Source organism: Lactuca sativa, chromosome 1, assembly GCF_002870075.4.
Source record: "Lactuca sativa cultivar Salinas chromosome 1, Lsat_Salinas_v11, whole genome shotgun sequence".
Taxonomy (NCBI): Eukaryota; Viridiplantae; Streptophyta; class Magnoliopsida; order Asterales; family Asteraceae; genus Lactuca; species Lactuca sativa.
The window spans coordinates 104,875,549-104,891,088 of NC_056623.2; the positions used below are offsets into that span (position 1 = coordinate 104,875,549).

The following is a 15,540-nucleotide window of genomic DNA, read 5'->3' on the forward strand; positions in this document are numbered from 1 at the left end:
AGCAACATAATAACCATGCATCTCCAGTCTACAGTGTGACCAGTCTGCCCGCACTAGGCCTGCGGTCCACCTGGTCCACTCTCTAAGTCTACAATATGACTGGACCGTCCGTACCAGGCCTTCAGTCTGTCTTGCCCCCTCTCCGATCCTTGACACATCTGGACCGCCATCTTGGGGCCTTCATCATATCCGAACTTCTCGCTGGGCCTTCGGATTGACTATATACCCTCATAGGCCTACAGTCTATCCGATCCGCCCTGGGTATGTTGGCCTACAACACGAAGCAGAACCCGCCTTAATCCAGCCCCCATACCAATCAAACAATCATGTGCACATAAATATCATACGCTAGCATGTATATAATAGATAATCATATCGATCTAAAAGATCACTAACACAACAACCATCATATATCCAGGATACCAACCTAACCGGTCACTAACATAGCATCATCCTATATATCAGGAAACCGGCCTAAATCAGGTCACTAATATAATACCATCCTAACTACCAGTATGCAGATCTAGCATATCAATAAACATATCAAGAAAATACCCGGATACAACTCCGAGAAAGGGCCGACCTTGGTGTCTTAGACCCTTTTGATATAGTGAGCATAACTCACCTCGCAATACCGGTCTGAACTGAAGTACCAACTCCAGAAGTGTTGTCACGCCGAAAATCCCGAACTATCCAAAATAACAATGTTGAGTCAACATATGGGCTATCAATCCAGACTAAGGGTCCATATAGTCCATTTTGTCTTTTCTCTAACTTGGTCCAAGGCCCCAAACCAAATCCATGATCCAAAAGTTCACATATACAAAATCCATTATTGGCCCAAATTACCAAATTGGGCCCAACAACCTAATTGGGCCAAAATCCAAGATCCATTATCAAAACTTGGTCTCGATCCAATTATTTAGAGAGTCCAGCAAAGCCCATGCCCAGCTAACCCAAACACAACCCATAACCCGAAGCCCAACAGAGGAAGTATGCGGGGCATACTCCTCTGGTATGCTGGGTGTACTCTCCTGATGTTGACCACCATCGGGGTGGTTGATCCAGTATGTTGGGTGTACTGGATTTACGCGGGGCGTACATGCGACTGAACCAAAACTCTCCTAAGTGCTTAATAGCTTAAGCACTTTAGCCTATATTTCAGATCCAACGACCAAAAGTGTCTGGGAGCCATAAAGTATTGAACTTTATCACTTGGGACGTCCAGAAAGCTCTTAATCCAATGTCTTAATCCATTAAGACCTTTCTACTACATGCTTGGGACAACTAAAGCCATTAGGACCTCATTTTTACTACTTAAGACCTCTACAAGAGTCTGAAAGGACAACTTATATTGTCCAAAATGCTACTTACAGCAAAATGGGGTTTTTGGACACGTAATGGTTCCATAAAGCTAGAATGGCTAGATCTAGAAGAAATAGGCACAAAGGTAACAACTTTATACCTTATGGAGCTCCCAAAGAAGATGATGAACTACAAGCCAATCTTCTCTCCTTGACTCCTTGATGCACATGCTTCTTCTTAAAGGCACAAGAACACACTTATAAGCTCAAGAATGGTCACTAGGAAGCTAGGTTTTTCTTAAGACGACTAAGGGAGGTGTGGAGGCTGAAAGAGATGAGAGGGAAGGGTGCATAAAGTGCTCAAATACTCCACAAAATCTACAAGATAGGGTTTCATCCTGCCATACGTACGCCCAACGTACACATACGTACGCCCAACGCACTACTTAAACTACCAAACTTACCATTTTGCCACTAGGGCCTCCTTTTACCACTCCCTTCTAAGCCAAGGGCCAAAATTCCCTAATTAAAACCTGAGGGATGAATTTGAAGCTACAAGAAAAATGGGATGTTACATAATAGTATTTATAAACCAACATATTATAAGTAGAATTTCATATATATCCTTTTAAATTATATATATATATATATATATATATATATATATATATATATATATATATATATATATATATATATATACTTTCAAAGTTTATAATTATGTATATATTCTTCTTAACCTATTAAACTCTCATTTCTATCCACTCTTATTATTTAATAATATATCAATTAATTTATTATCAAAAAATTATTTAAAAATCGAAATTACATATAAAGTTACCAAAATACCATTTATAAATAAAAGATTCAATTTTTATCATGATAAATTATGATTAATCTTGCAACGACAATTCCCTGATCGTATGTCGACTACGTGACCCCTTATCATACGTCGACCCGAGTCTTCTTCATCGCATCTTCTTTGTTAGCGTCTTCGTCATCACATCTTCTTCATTGTAGTGGACTAATCAAGTCCGTTTTTTCATCACATCTATATGCTTTAACTGATTTAATTATTTTTTGTTGTATGCTTGATTAGTTTTTACATTTTTTTAACTGTAATCTCATTTTTCTTCTCCTCATCTTATAATCGTAACATGTAATTTATAATCTATTTTTTATTTAATTAATTTTAATTGATGATGAAATTGATGCACCAACATGGGAAATAAGTTTTTACTCCCCGATAATTGAGTAAGTTTTTACAAGCAAGATGAATGATACTTTATGTGGCCCTTCAATTGCATTAATTTTTTTTCATTATGTTTGTCAAGTAAGTAATATAGAAATTCAAGTTTAAACAGAAATATGGAGGATCTTTCTGTTAGCCAGGAACTCATGTAGGCAAGTATATTGGCTTGGATCTAGAAAATCTCTCCATATAGATACATATTCATCGCAAAGTGAAAAAACATTATCCATCGCAAAGTGATATTGTTTTGTCAATAGTATTTGTTGACAAACATGGAACAAAGCAATGTTTTATTGAACTTGATAATGATGGGAGGTTCATGGCGATGCTTAGAATGTATAATAAGGAAAAAGAAGTATCAATTTATGCAACAAGCGAAAAATTATTGTATAAACCTAAACCGTTTGGTTGTCAAGATCAAGTTATTGATGAATCTGATGATGAAAATGAGACAAAATTGATTTCTCCAAGTCAAGGAAGCTCTCGTAGTGTTCATAGTTCCGTTAATGAATACGAGCTTCTAAATTATGTTGAAACTTATGCATATTGTAAGATAAATCCATTTATAAAAGTAAATTCTAAATTCCCAAGTGTAATTGTTTTTAGAAGAGCATTATACCATTATGCACTAACAAATGAATTTGAGTATGCCATTGAGAAAATTGATCTGACAAGACTTACATCATGTTATGGAGATAAAAAGTGCAAGTGGAGAATTCATGTTTCTCTTATATAAGATGGGGTTACTTTTGAAGTAAGTATAAAATTTGAGAAATACTACATTTGTCGACATTGTTATTATGTAAACATAATTATATGTTTTTATGCAATTTTTAGGTTAAGAAATTTGTAGATACTCATTCTTGTACCCGAAGCAACAAGTGTGGTAACAAACATGCCACTCAAGGATGGATTGCTGATGTTGTAACCAACAAGTTGAAATCTGAAGGCGATGTCTCTCCTACCGACCTAAAAAAGTGGCTTATGCATACCTATAATGTTGAAGTACCATATATAAGAGTCTTTATAGGAATTGAACAAGCTTATACCGATATGTTTGGCAAATGGGATGACTCTTATGAAAATATATATGATTTCAAACATGAACTTGAAAAGAGAAACCTAGGAAGTGTTGTGGAAATTTATTTACAAATAGTAGGTGACAAGAAACATTTTCTACGATTTTTTATATTATTAACAACATGCTCCAAGGGGTTTCTTGTTGGTTGTCGTTCTTACATTGGGCTTGATGCTTGTCATTTCAAAGGGAAATTTAATGGTGTGTTAGCCATTGCCACAAGTACAGACGGTAACAATGGTATGTTTCCAGTAGCCTATAGTGTGCTTGAGTTAGAGAATACAAAATCATGTACTTGGTTTCTCAAGTCACTAGAAAAAGCGATTGGTACACCTAATGGTCTTGTTATCTCCTATGACATGCAAAAAGGGTTGGAAGTAGCTATTACAGAGGTTTATCCTAATATTGAGCATCGAGAATGAGTAAGACATTTATGTAGTAACTTCAAAAACATTTTCGAGGTAACGTTTACATGAGCAAGCTATGGGATGCTGCAAATAAGTACTATGTTAGTAAGCATGATAGATTGTTAAATGAATGTGATATTGTATATGAAGAGGCAATTTCATATTTGAATGAGAACCATAAAAAGATATGGAGTAGAAGCAAGTTTGGCACACTTGTCAAGTGTGATTACATTACCAATAATATTTCAGAAACTTTTAACTCTTGGGTAGGTGGCATATGTTATAAACTGGTGCTTGATGTCCTTGATGCAATTAGAGAAAATCTTATGGGATGAGTTGACAAGAAAATGAGTAATGTAAAAAAAATGAAAAGGACCACTAGTTCCAAAAGCAAAGAACTATCTCAAAACAATCACTAAAGCAAGTTAAAAAATTATATATATATATATATATATATATATATATATATATATATATATTGCATTAAACATATATATGTTTCCTCATATTAGTTTGTTCTTGTTTTATTTTCTCATGTAAAATTTGGGTGAATTTCAAGTTTGTAGAGACAACGATAATAAAGCGGAAGTGAACCACAAAGGAAATCATTGGGATGGTATATTGGATGAGAAAAAATGTAGTTGTCGAAAATGGAAAGTTACAGGCCTTTTGTGTGTGCATGCATTTGCTTTTATTGCTTTCATAAGGGAGCCTAGTTGGGACAAATATGTTGATACATATTTCACAGTCGACGAATTTAAAGAAGCATATTCTTTAGAAATTGGCCCGATGCCCGGAAAAGATCAATGGGTGCATATAGAGACAGTCGATAAGATATACCCACCTATTATAAAACAGCCGCTTGGGAAACCTAAAAAACATAGCATTGTACCACATGATGATTCCAAGAAAAGTCACATATGTCCGCATTATGGTATGTATAGACATCATTAAAAGGACTTGCAAAAATCCTGCAAGTCAAGGTTTTGATGAAGCATCCTCTAGTAATAGGAAAAAACCCAAAATATCATGAGTTTTTGTGATGAGTTTGTTTACATTTTAGTACTTCAATTCTCTCTGCATGGATTGTTAATTTTTTTTTTAATGTTGATATTTAGTAGGATTTGTCATGGGAAAAACTGTTAAATTTTTTATCAAATATGTGTATTTATTTTGGGACCATTTTTGTAATTATTTTTTCCTACAGGGACCTTTTCTGTAAAAACGTTATGCCACTTGACTGTATCTATCAAATATATCTTCCATAGGGATAAAATCTGTAAATATTTTCTTGCCAAATGGATTGTTTTATGAAGTTATTATGTTATAGAGACTATTTTTATAATGTATTTCAATAATAAGGTCGGTTTCTACAATGTGTTTTCTGCCACAAGGACTATTTCTACAAATTTTTTTGTTAAAGGGACCATTTTGTAAAGATATTATGCAACAGGGACTATTTCTGTAATGTATTTCAGCAATAGGGATTGTTTCTGCAATGTATTTCTGCAACTGGGACCATGTTTGTAACATATTTATGTTAAATGGACCATTTTTAAAGATATTATGCAATAGGGACTATTTCTGTAATGTATTTTAGCAATAGGGATTGTTTATGCAATGTATTTTCTGCCACAAGGACTATGTCTGTAATGTATTTCTTTTAAATGGACCATTTTGTAATGATATTATGTCATGGGGACTATTTCTATAATGTATTTCTACAACATGGACTGTTTCTGCAATGTATTTTACGCCAAAGGGACTACGTCTGTAATGTATTTCTGCCAAAGGGACCATTTTGTAAAGTATTATGCAATAAGGACTATTTCAGTAATGTATTTATGCCACATGGACTGTTTCTGCAATGTATTTTCTGTCGTAGGGACCATTTCTGCAATTGTTTTTCAACCACATGGACAATTTCTGATTTTTTTCTACAACAGGGACCATTTATGTAATCTTTTCCTATCATAGTGACCATTTTTGTAATAATTTTCGACCATAAGATGTACAATCGACATGTTACAACATATAAAACATGTTACCAAATTATCATCATTGCACGGAAAACTATGAAATAACTTCAATCAGGATTTTTTATGAACTGCTAAAACGCATTGAATATAAAAAACACCATGATGCTGTAAAGATTAAAAACAGGGTCGAAAAACGGCCAATCTAATACAATAACAATCTAGTTTGGCAAAACAACAACAATAAAACCAAATTAACACTCTACTTATAAGATGGCTTCCTAATCTCAATACAAGATGTGTTTCTCCCTTGAATTAAAATATGTCCCAGCCTGCATAACAAAACATAAAGATTAAAAAGAAAAAAGATATATGATTGCTAAATGAGATAAACACAAGAAATAACAACATACTTTGATTTATTTGTGAACTATGGCATCTTGTTTTCATTACGAGTTCCTCTCAGTTGTTTCAATTTCACGTGCCACTTCAGATATGGCACTCAAGGTATCTCTATTGAATTGTTGTTCCTCAATCACATCTACATGCTGAAATTTATCTCCCTTGAAGAATGTGTGTTGGTTTTGGACCTCTAGTGCTTTACATTTGATTCTATCCTTGGATAATAGCCTTCCGTGTTCTTTGATAAATGGTTTTTCTTGTTATGAAAGAAACCTGAGTTATCTCAATCAACAAAGGTCTTCCTTTGTTGATGAGCTAGTGTGCTTCCATGTATAGAAAAACAAAGAGGAATACATTGCCACAAGTAGATATCACCACCTGAACATAATTTGTGATCATTAAAATGCTTTATCTCCTGATATAAAGAGGATAAATTTCTAAGGGTTTTGGCGGAAAAACAAGATGATATATGAGATGGTTTCAACTTTCAACTTTTAACGGGATGACATTTTGATTTTTGGATGGGTCGGAGGGAAACACACATGTGTGGACCTTACAGGGGCATCCCCTCTCGTGGGCTTGAGGATGCGGGTTTCACGGCAGGGCAGGCTGCTTTAAAAGCTGCTATAGGCAAAGTCACTAAACATGAGAAGTCGTGCATAGAAAATCAACACGTGTTCATACCATTTTGCATTTGATACGGTTGGTTTCCTCGCACCGGATGCGGTGAAACTTCTTAATAGAGTACAATGGATCATGCATATCAATGTTACATCCCCTAGATCTATGGATGTAGTCTTCAAAAGAATTAGTTTTACCATACAAAAACGCTTAGTGGTGCAGCTCATTGTCAGTTTGCCATATCACTCGTTGTATGATGATATTTAAATTAATGGAAACTTCAGTTTACTAAAAAAAAACTTTCAATTCCATCAACAAGAGAATTTTAAACAACTACTTTCATGGTGCTTAGCATGATGCTTAGAGGATTATCAAATGTTATAATCGAATTGCATCCACTTTCCAGAAATTCTATTTGAATTGCATCTACTTTCCAGAAATTCTATTCAAATACAACCATTAAGATTATCAGATTCTGACCATTAATTTATTAATAGCGATTTAGAGTGGCTTGCACCTACAAACAACAAATGTTCCATGAATTTTCATGTTTCACATATGTCTAAAGAAGAGGAAATAGGTCAATAGATATATAAAATCCCTAATTTAAAAGCTAATTAAAACATATGAAATTAAACATGAATTTGATACCTACTTGTACTTGAAATTGAGGCTTGATGCACTCAAATACTAGAAATTGAGGTTTGGAGCTTCAATTGGTGACCACCGGTTATAAGAGGAGCGGGAATGCGTGGAAGACGACGCATTTGTCGTGAACGAGGGGATGGTTAAGCTAGGTCTCAATCGATGGTGGTAGCTAGTAGGGGGCTAAGAGAGATGAATGTGAGGTAGACCAGAAGATGGGAGGGAGACGAAACTCGTTTTTTTGGCGGAGGAGAGAGGTTGATCGACCACGAGGGGACTACCAACGATTTCTAGCAAAAAAAAAAACTAATAGAATTTGAGTTGAATATAATATGCAAAGAGTATTTTGGTAAATTTATATGTATTTAACATTTTATATATATATATATATATATATATATATATATATATATATATATATATATGATATTAAATTGATTTATACCTCATTAAATTATAGAATTGGATATAAATGTGAGTTTAATAGGTTAAGAAATTATATGTAATTAAGAGTTTTGGAAGGACATAGATCTAATGTTTGCAAAGATATATATGAAATTTTCAATAATAATAATAATAATAATAATAATAATAATAATAATAATAATAAAATACTTTTTGTTGTGATAATATGATAAAAAAAAAAAAAGAATACACATACGATCATTGGAGCTATCTTTAAATATTTAATACGTCCCCTAGGAGTGAAGTCAGGCTACACCGGAGCGCTCTCATGATCGAGCACGGAAGCACCCAACGTCAACCATTCCACAGGTTCTTTGACTGTTGGCTCGGCGAGCTAAGTTCCACCCTTGAGCAGCTCGTCTCCGCCGCCAACCACCACAAAGACGATGATGATATCGAAGACGACTCAGACTTATACTCGCTGATTGGTAAAGCTGTAGGGCACTACGAGGAGTACTACAAGGCTAAATCAGATGGAGCAAAAGGAGATGTGCTTTCGATGTTTACACCCACATGGCTGACAAAGCTGGAAGATGCTTTTTTATGGATCGCCGGATGGCGGCCGACGACGGCTATCCACCTGCTGTACTCCAAGTCCGGAATCCAGCTTGAGGCCAGGCTCAGTGATCAAATTCCGTTATTCAGCTGCGGGGATTTAGGAGACTTGACTTCGAATCAGATGTTCCGAATCGACGAGTTACAGAAGAAAACCATCCGTGAAGAAAGAGCTGTAACTGAGAAAATGGCGACTTTACAGGAGTCGTCGGCAGACACGGACATGATGGATTTATCCAACGCGGTGTCGGAGAGGATCAGGAAGAAGAAATTCGATGGAGGGAGGGAGATTGATGGAATAGTGGAATCGGTGATAGAGGAGAAGAAGAATGAACTGGAGAAGGTGTTACACATGGCAGATGTTCTGAGAATGGAGACATTGAAGTCCGTAGTGGAGATACTGACGCCGTTACAGGCGGTGTACTTTCTAATCGCTGCAGCGGAGCTTCACCTCCGGCTACACGAATGGGGCCAGAAGATGGACGCGGCTTAGTTAACTTCAGTCGTTTTCTTTTTCGTGTCTGTAATTGTCTGTTCAAATCATAAAATGTAAGAGTCTAAAATCAGATCGTGGTTGACAAATAAACGTTTTTTAGTTTAATCACACTACAACTAGAAACTTAAGTTTCAGCGAAATTTTACAACAGATGTGCGATGTTTTAGACATTTCCTTTATTTATTCCACATTTTTTCATAGAAGCGAGGGTTTATCAGGGATCAACTACAGATCTCATAAGTGTTTATTGACGCACCTCAATTCCTCGCCAATCGGTCGAAGATGAAGGCATTTCAACGAGGGTTCAGCGACAGAGAGAGAAATTGCCAATTTTTTCCATCTGGTACGTGTTTAGCGAGATAACGCCGACGGAAATTTTATTTGGGGTATGCGAGTTTTTGTTTTACAATCGCCGATCTCTCGCTGAAATTGGCGCAACACAATTCTAGTTTCACGAAATTGTTGTAAGTTTCATTCCCTCCCAAATCTGATTTATCACTCTGGAGTAAGTTCCCTACGCTATGTTAACCTATATCACCATCTCCTTTCAAATAGATGACGAAACACCTCACCATTGTTGCCTTCCGATTCCGGCAACCTCCATAAAATCTAAAATTTGTTTTCATTAACTTCCGATTCAGGTAAATGGTAAATCTCTTGATTCTCTATTCTTTAGTCGTATATTGGGTTAAGTTGAGTTCTTGAAGATACTTTCTTATCAAGCTAGGTATTTTAAATGATTCTGGTTTTCATCCAAGTTGGTTGTTTGTGATTATGCAACAATTAGGGCTTCTTACTTATATCTCCCTTCTTTTCCCCCCTTTCATTGATGATCTTCATTTTGACAGGATACATATGAGAGGCATAAAGTTGTGTTTACATTACTAACTTCCATAACATCTATTGGTACTGCTTGACTGGTATGTTTAGCTTACTTTACATCAATGTTGAATTGATCGGCCTATATTCATAATTTTTTTGGAAGAAATCTCCTGACTACATCTGTATCATACTAAATATTATAAATAGAATAATTTTGTTCTTGAAATTGAAGAAGAATCCATAAGAATACGAGAATAAGGTTTAAGTATATTGATTTGTGTAAGTTTTTCAACATCAAACACCATAAAATTAACTCGAATTACAGCATGAGATGCTTCTATAATCACTAGATTATGTTTCCCTTAGTTGTGGTGTTCTTTTTTTTTTTTTCTCTCTTTATGTAAAATTTAACTTAAATAGGTGAAAATGTTGCAGGCTATACGCTACGCCACCTTCATGAATCAAAAGTTGAACAAAGGCTTGACTCAATTGAAAATGTTTTTAGTAGTTTCCCTTTCTCATGCCTGAAACATAGATACTAGCAATAAAGTTGAAACAATGTTTAGAATATATAAAATATAATAATTAGATTGTGTTTATACACTTTTTTGTAGATGAATGTCATCTTCTAACTTGACATGTTCCTTCATCTCTCGAATGTTTGTTTCTAATTCAACAGGTTCTGTAGCTCTGTAGCTTTGACTAGCTTTGACCGGTGTTTCTAAGCTTCACTCCACTTGTTTCTCAAGTGTTTCTTCTGATTTTTTCTTTTCGGCATCAAGCTTTAAAGGTACATCTTCATTAGATAGAGACACATAACAATAACAAAATACATCTCTAAATCACCAAATATAGAAACATCATACATTAGCTCCACTATCTCTTGTGGTATGATATCCAATTGGATATCACTTTCACCAGCTAAACATAAGATCTATGATAGATGGACATCCTGATGAGAGCCACAAAAGTGAACTATGAGAATGAGATATTGTTTATTTAACAATAACAATAGCTTTAAGTTGCATTTCTTTCAAACTTTTAGAATCATGGGCTAGATATGCTTTATGTGGTAGCTATATGAGCGGTCTGCAGAACTGAGTGCCAAGGTTAATCAAGTAATTTTGTCTTACTAAAATATCATAAATTTAAGATTTTGTAATAAGCAGTTAGTTTTTCAGCATCTTACTTGTTTTCAGGACTTGTGTTCTCAGTTTATTTGAGGAGAACTAATGCATTGCTATCAAATCACTTACCACGAAAGGTATGAAACTGTACAGTCACTTTATTCATACCTCATTCACTTTATTCATTCAAAAAATAATGTGTACAATTTGCAGATAGTTGAGGTTTCCAACGTTTTCTTGTGATCATTTCCAAGAATTTCCATGCTAAGTATGAATTTCCATTTCATTTTTGTAATGCTCTATAGGTGTATGACAAAATGCCTAACAGAAACTGCTCAATTTGTCAATGATGCAGCTCTGGTGGCAGAGTTCTTTCTGTAGACTACACAGACCTGGTTGGGGAGCTTGCCAAAAAACGTTGAATTCATAATATATTGTGTTTCAGGTATGCTTGTCGAAAGGGCTTGGTGCACCAGTTGGAAGTGTTATTGTTGGGACAAAGAGCTTCATTGACAAGGTATATAATATATATAGTATATCTTGTTATAGTTCTTGAAAGTTGACCATTTTTTAGTTAACAGTTTCTTCTATTGAGTTAAAAGCTTCAATCTTTTTAACATATAGGCAAGGATTTTGCGAAAAACTTTAGGTGGGGGAATGAGACAGGTGGGAATGAGGGAATCCTATGTGCTGGTGCTCTTGCAGCTTTAAAAGAAAACGTTGGAAAGCTTGGAAATGATCACAAGAATGCTAAGACTTTAGCTTGGAAATGATCACTTTATTCGTTCAAAAAATGTAAGTTTCTGTTTGGACATTATTACTATATGGTATTATATAACTGATATGTGTATTGATAGTGGTCTTAAATTGAAATTTGAACACACATGATTGTAGGTGAAACAAGCAATTGTTGAAGATGTGAAACAAATAAAAATTCTAGCTTATATAACTGCCTTGAAGAAGCTCTGCAATCATCCAAAGGTAAAACATTTTTGGAAGAATCACAACATTATTAGGACATAATTTTTTTCTGATGCATTTCTTTGATATTGTAGCTGATTTATGATACAATGAAAATGTTCTCCAGAAGGTAAAACTAAATCATGTCTTATTCTGTTGTGTTATTTTGTATATTATTCTTGATATTTATTTATTTATTAATTTGTTAGATCTGGATCTTGGACTGGTGGATGATGACCTGGTTGAAGTGTCAGGAAAGATGCAAGTCTTGGCCTGTTTGTTGGCCCATCTTTGTAAGAGAACAAATGATCGAATTGTATTGGTTTCAAATTATACTCAGGTATAAATTACAAGTTCTTTTATGTAATTAGGAGTTTAATAAAAGTGATTAAATCTTCAAGTAGCTGTAATTCTTCAGACACCGGACAAAAGTTGCAGGATGGGTCCAAATCAATCAGCATAATACAAAAGTTGGTCAACTACTTCAATGATCCATCAAAGGTATTTAATTTTTAATAATTTAATAAGTACATACTCATTTTATAAAAAAAAAATACACATAATTATGTTGCAGGATGAGTTTGCATTTCTTTTCAGCAGCAAAGCTGGTGGTTGTGACCTCAACTTGATAGGTTGAAATAGACTTGTTCTGTTTGACCTGATTCGAATCCTGCAAATGAGAAACAGGTACTTAGACACTCAACTTTGTTTTTCTAGGGACAAAGTCGTCTTTTTTATACCTTTCTTTTCCATGTAGGCTATTGCAAGAGTCTAGAGGGATGGGCAGAAGAAGAGAGTATGCATCTGTAGGTTTTTGATATTAAACATTGATATTTGATGTTTTGGATGTTTTGTTAAAATTTGGTACTTGATTTTGCTATTTTAATATTAGTGTTTGTTTTGGATTGTATAATTATTTGATGTTTTTGGTATTTTATAATTGTTTAGTTTGGGAATGTATAATTATTTGATGTTTTTAGTATTTTTTTATTAAAATTTGTAATAAAAAAATTAATATTATATATTTGCGAGGGATCAGCTATGGAAACAAAAAAAAAATCACATCTAAATTTTGCTAGGGATCAGCGACGAAATATAAAAAGATAGATATAGAGGTTTGCAAGGGATTAGCGATAGAAAATAAAAAGACGGATATAGAGCTTTGCAAGGGATTAGCGACAGAATATTTATTTAGTTTTGTCGCTGCTGACCTAAAATAACGGTATTAAGAGAGCAACTTGCGATGGAAATTCCGTCGCTAAAGTCGTCGCAAAGAAACTCAAGTCCGTCGCTAAATCCCTCGCTAAGCCATTAGCCACCTTTTATTTGGCTAGGGAGTAAGTCTGTCACAGATCCGTTGCAAAAAAACCTCTAGTGATGGAATAGCGACGGATTCATCCGTCGCTAAAACCCATGTTTCTAGTAGTATATATATATATATATATATATATATATATATATATATATATATATATATATATATATATATATATATATATATATATATATATATCTTAAAACAATACAATTGTTTTTTAAAATACGATTTTAAAAGATAATACAATATGAATATTATATATATATATATATATATATATATATATATATATATATATATATTAAAAAAATATTAAAATAAAAATAAAAGATAAATGTAAAATATAGAAGCATATACGTAACATTATTTATGTTAAAAATAGAAAAATAATTAGAATAATAAAAAATAATATATATTAAATGAAGGATCGTACATGTAAAATTTATTTATAGATGAGATGGCACAAGATAAATATGTTCACAAATAAGCCTAAAAAAACAAAATAATACACTTATTTAAAAGGTTTTTCCAATTTATTTTTTATTTCATCATTAAAACAAAAGAATACACTTATTTAAAAAGAAAACGAAAAATGAAATTATAAACACTTATTTAAAAAACAACATTAAAATAATGAACTATTAAAAAAATCAAATGGAAGAAAACAGTAAATAGTATATAAGTAATATAATATTAATTATATCCGATGATTTTAATTGTTCTTGCAAATAAGAGTGTATTAATAGAATATAAATTTAATATATTAAACGTTAAAGAGATTAAAATAAACTATTGTATATAAATAAAGGACATAAACTTAATATTAGACATATTTCATGGATTTTAGTGTTTCTCATAGATAATAATTGCGTGGGTAACTTTGATAATACAAATGGATTTTAGTGTTCCCAGATATAGCACAGAATTTTATATAGAAAGGATATTTTGCTTCAATGTTATGGGTCAGGTGGATTGTTTACTGCTTTCGAGGTAGTTCACGCAATTTGTCACTAGATTTGGCAAATTGGCAGCAATACCATACAAACGTGGTATAAGATGTGGCTGACATGAATAACAAAACTTTTGAATGGCACTTGTGAGATGACGTATAATGCGACGTAAACACATTTGTATTATCTAGCTTTGCACGTTACGTCTACAATCCATTAACGGGCAATACATCTATGTCTTTGTAGTTTTGTCCTTTTTTTGTTGCAGATAAATGTGACCGGAGGAATGGTGTCATATTTTTTCATTTTGTTATACTGTAACATCAATTTTTACTATAAAAATATGATTTGTTGTCTACACTAAAAGAGTGGTGTGACACTTCATAATTTTTTTATACAAAAATTATTTTTAATAATAAAAACATAACATTTCATTGCTTCAAATTAATATATATATATATATATATATATATATATATATATATATATATATATATATATATATATATATATATATATATATATTTACATTTCATTACTTAAAAAAAAAACATGACATTAAAAAAACACAAATAAAACGATTACATATTAAAATTCATTACATTGCATTACTTAAAAAAATAACATTAAAAAATCCTAAAAACTTAGGGAAAAAAACATGAAAACTTAAACCTACAACCTTAACAAGGACATACATGAAATGTGAGTGAATAAATCGGTTGATCATATGAAGGTCTTAGGGTTGTGATTTTTCTAGTGGGTGTTTTTTGTTGTTGTTTGGGTTGCTGAAAGAACATATCTTGAATTTATTTAAAAAAAAATAAGATGGTAAAATATGTAGAAAGTTGAGTGAGATTTGATAAAAAAAATGAAGGGTTATACATAGGTAATATATAAGTAAAATAAAAAATTGAACTTTTTGACCGTTCAAACTGTCACTTTATGGCTAGCAAATCAAAAAACGTGATAGAAAACAGGAGAGGTGCGGCCAAGCCGCTCCCAGCCACACCCAAGATAGCATAGATTGCCTAGAGGGCGGTGTTCCTGTTAGGGTGCAAAGTCACTTTTGGATGTCATGTATGCTTAATCGTTTGTATGTGTGTAATGAGTTATCTTTCATTTATAAGGAAGTGAGTGACATTTATTTTTATGTAAGAACCTG

The 15,540-nt window shown here is 33.3% G+C and overlaps 2 protein-coding genes across 24 annotated transcripts; both read left to right on the forward strand.

Annotated features, from left to right (window-relative positions):
* The first annotated feature begins 2,875 nt into the window (after window positions 1–2,875).
* On the forward strand, window positions 2,876–4,056 carry LOC111909797 (uncharacterized). The gene is made up of 2 exons (XM_023905574.1): window positions 2,876–3,277; window positions 3,394–4,056. The coding sequence occupies exons 1-2, from the start codon at window positions 2,876–2,878 to the stop codon at window positions 4,054–4,056; spliced, it is 1,065 nt and encodes a 354-aa protein (XP_023761342.1).
* Window positions 4,057–8,364: 4,308 nt separating this feature from the next.
* Window positions 8,365–13,042, forward strand: LOC111909815 (protein DOG1-like 3). 23 transcript variants are annotated; one of them, XM_052763552.1, is made up of 15 exons: window positions 8,365–9,665; window positions 9,757–9,842; window positions 10,050–10,121; window positions 10,703–10,813; window positions 11,069–11,141; window positions 11,223–11,287; window positions 11,364–11,418; window positions 11,506–11,667; window positions 11,775–11,945; window positions 12,045–12,131; window positions 12,206–12,240; window positions 12,320–12,450; window positions 12,529–12,611; window positions 12,685–12,797; window positions 12,868–13,042. In XM_052763552.1, the coding sequence occupies exon 1, from the start codon at window positions 8,419–8,421 to the stop codon at window positions 9,196–9,198; it is 780 nt and encodes a 259-aa protein (XP_052619512.1). In that variant the 5' UTR covers window positions 8,365–8,418; the 3' UTR covers window positions 9,199–9,665; window positions 9,757–9,842; window positions 10,050–10,121; window positions 10,703–10,813; window positions 11,069–11,141; window positions 11,223–11,287; window positions 11,364–11,418; window positions 11,506–11,667; window positions 11,775–11,945; window positions 12,045–12,131; window positions 12,206–12,240; window positions 12,320–12,450; window positions 12,529–12,611; window positions 12,685–12,797; window positions 12,868–13,042. The 23 variants fall into 23 exon arrangements, with proteins under 23 accessions (XP_052619512.1, XP_052619522.1, XP_052627840.1 ...); XM_052763562.1 differs by having other exon boundaries at window positions 11,238–11,287; XM_052771880.1 differs by having other exon boundaries at window positions 11,069–11,132.
* The last annotated feature ends 2,498 nt before the right edge of the window (window positions 13,043–15,540 follow it).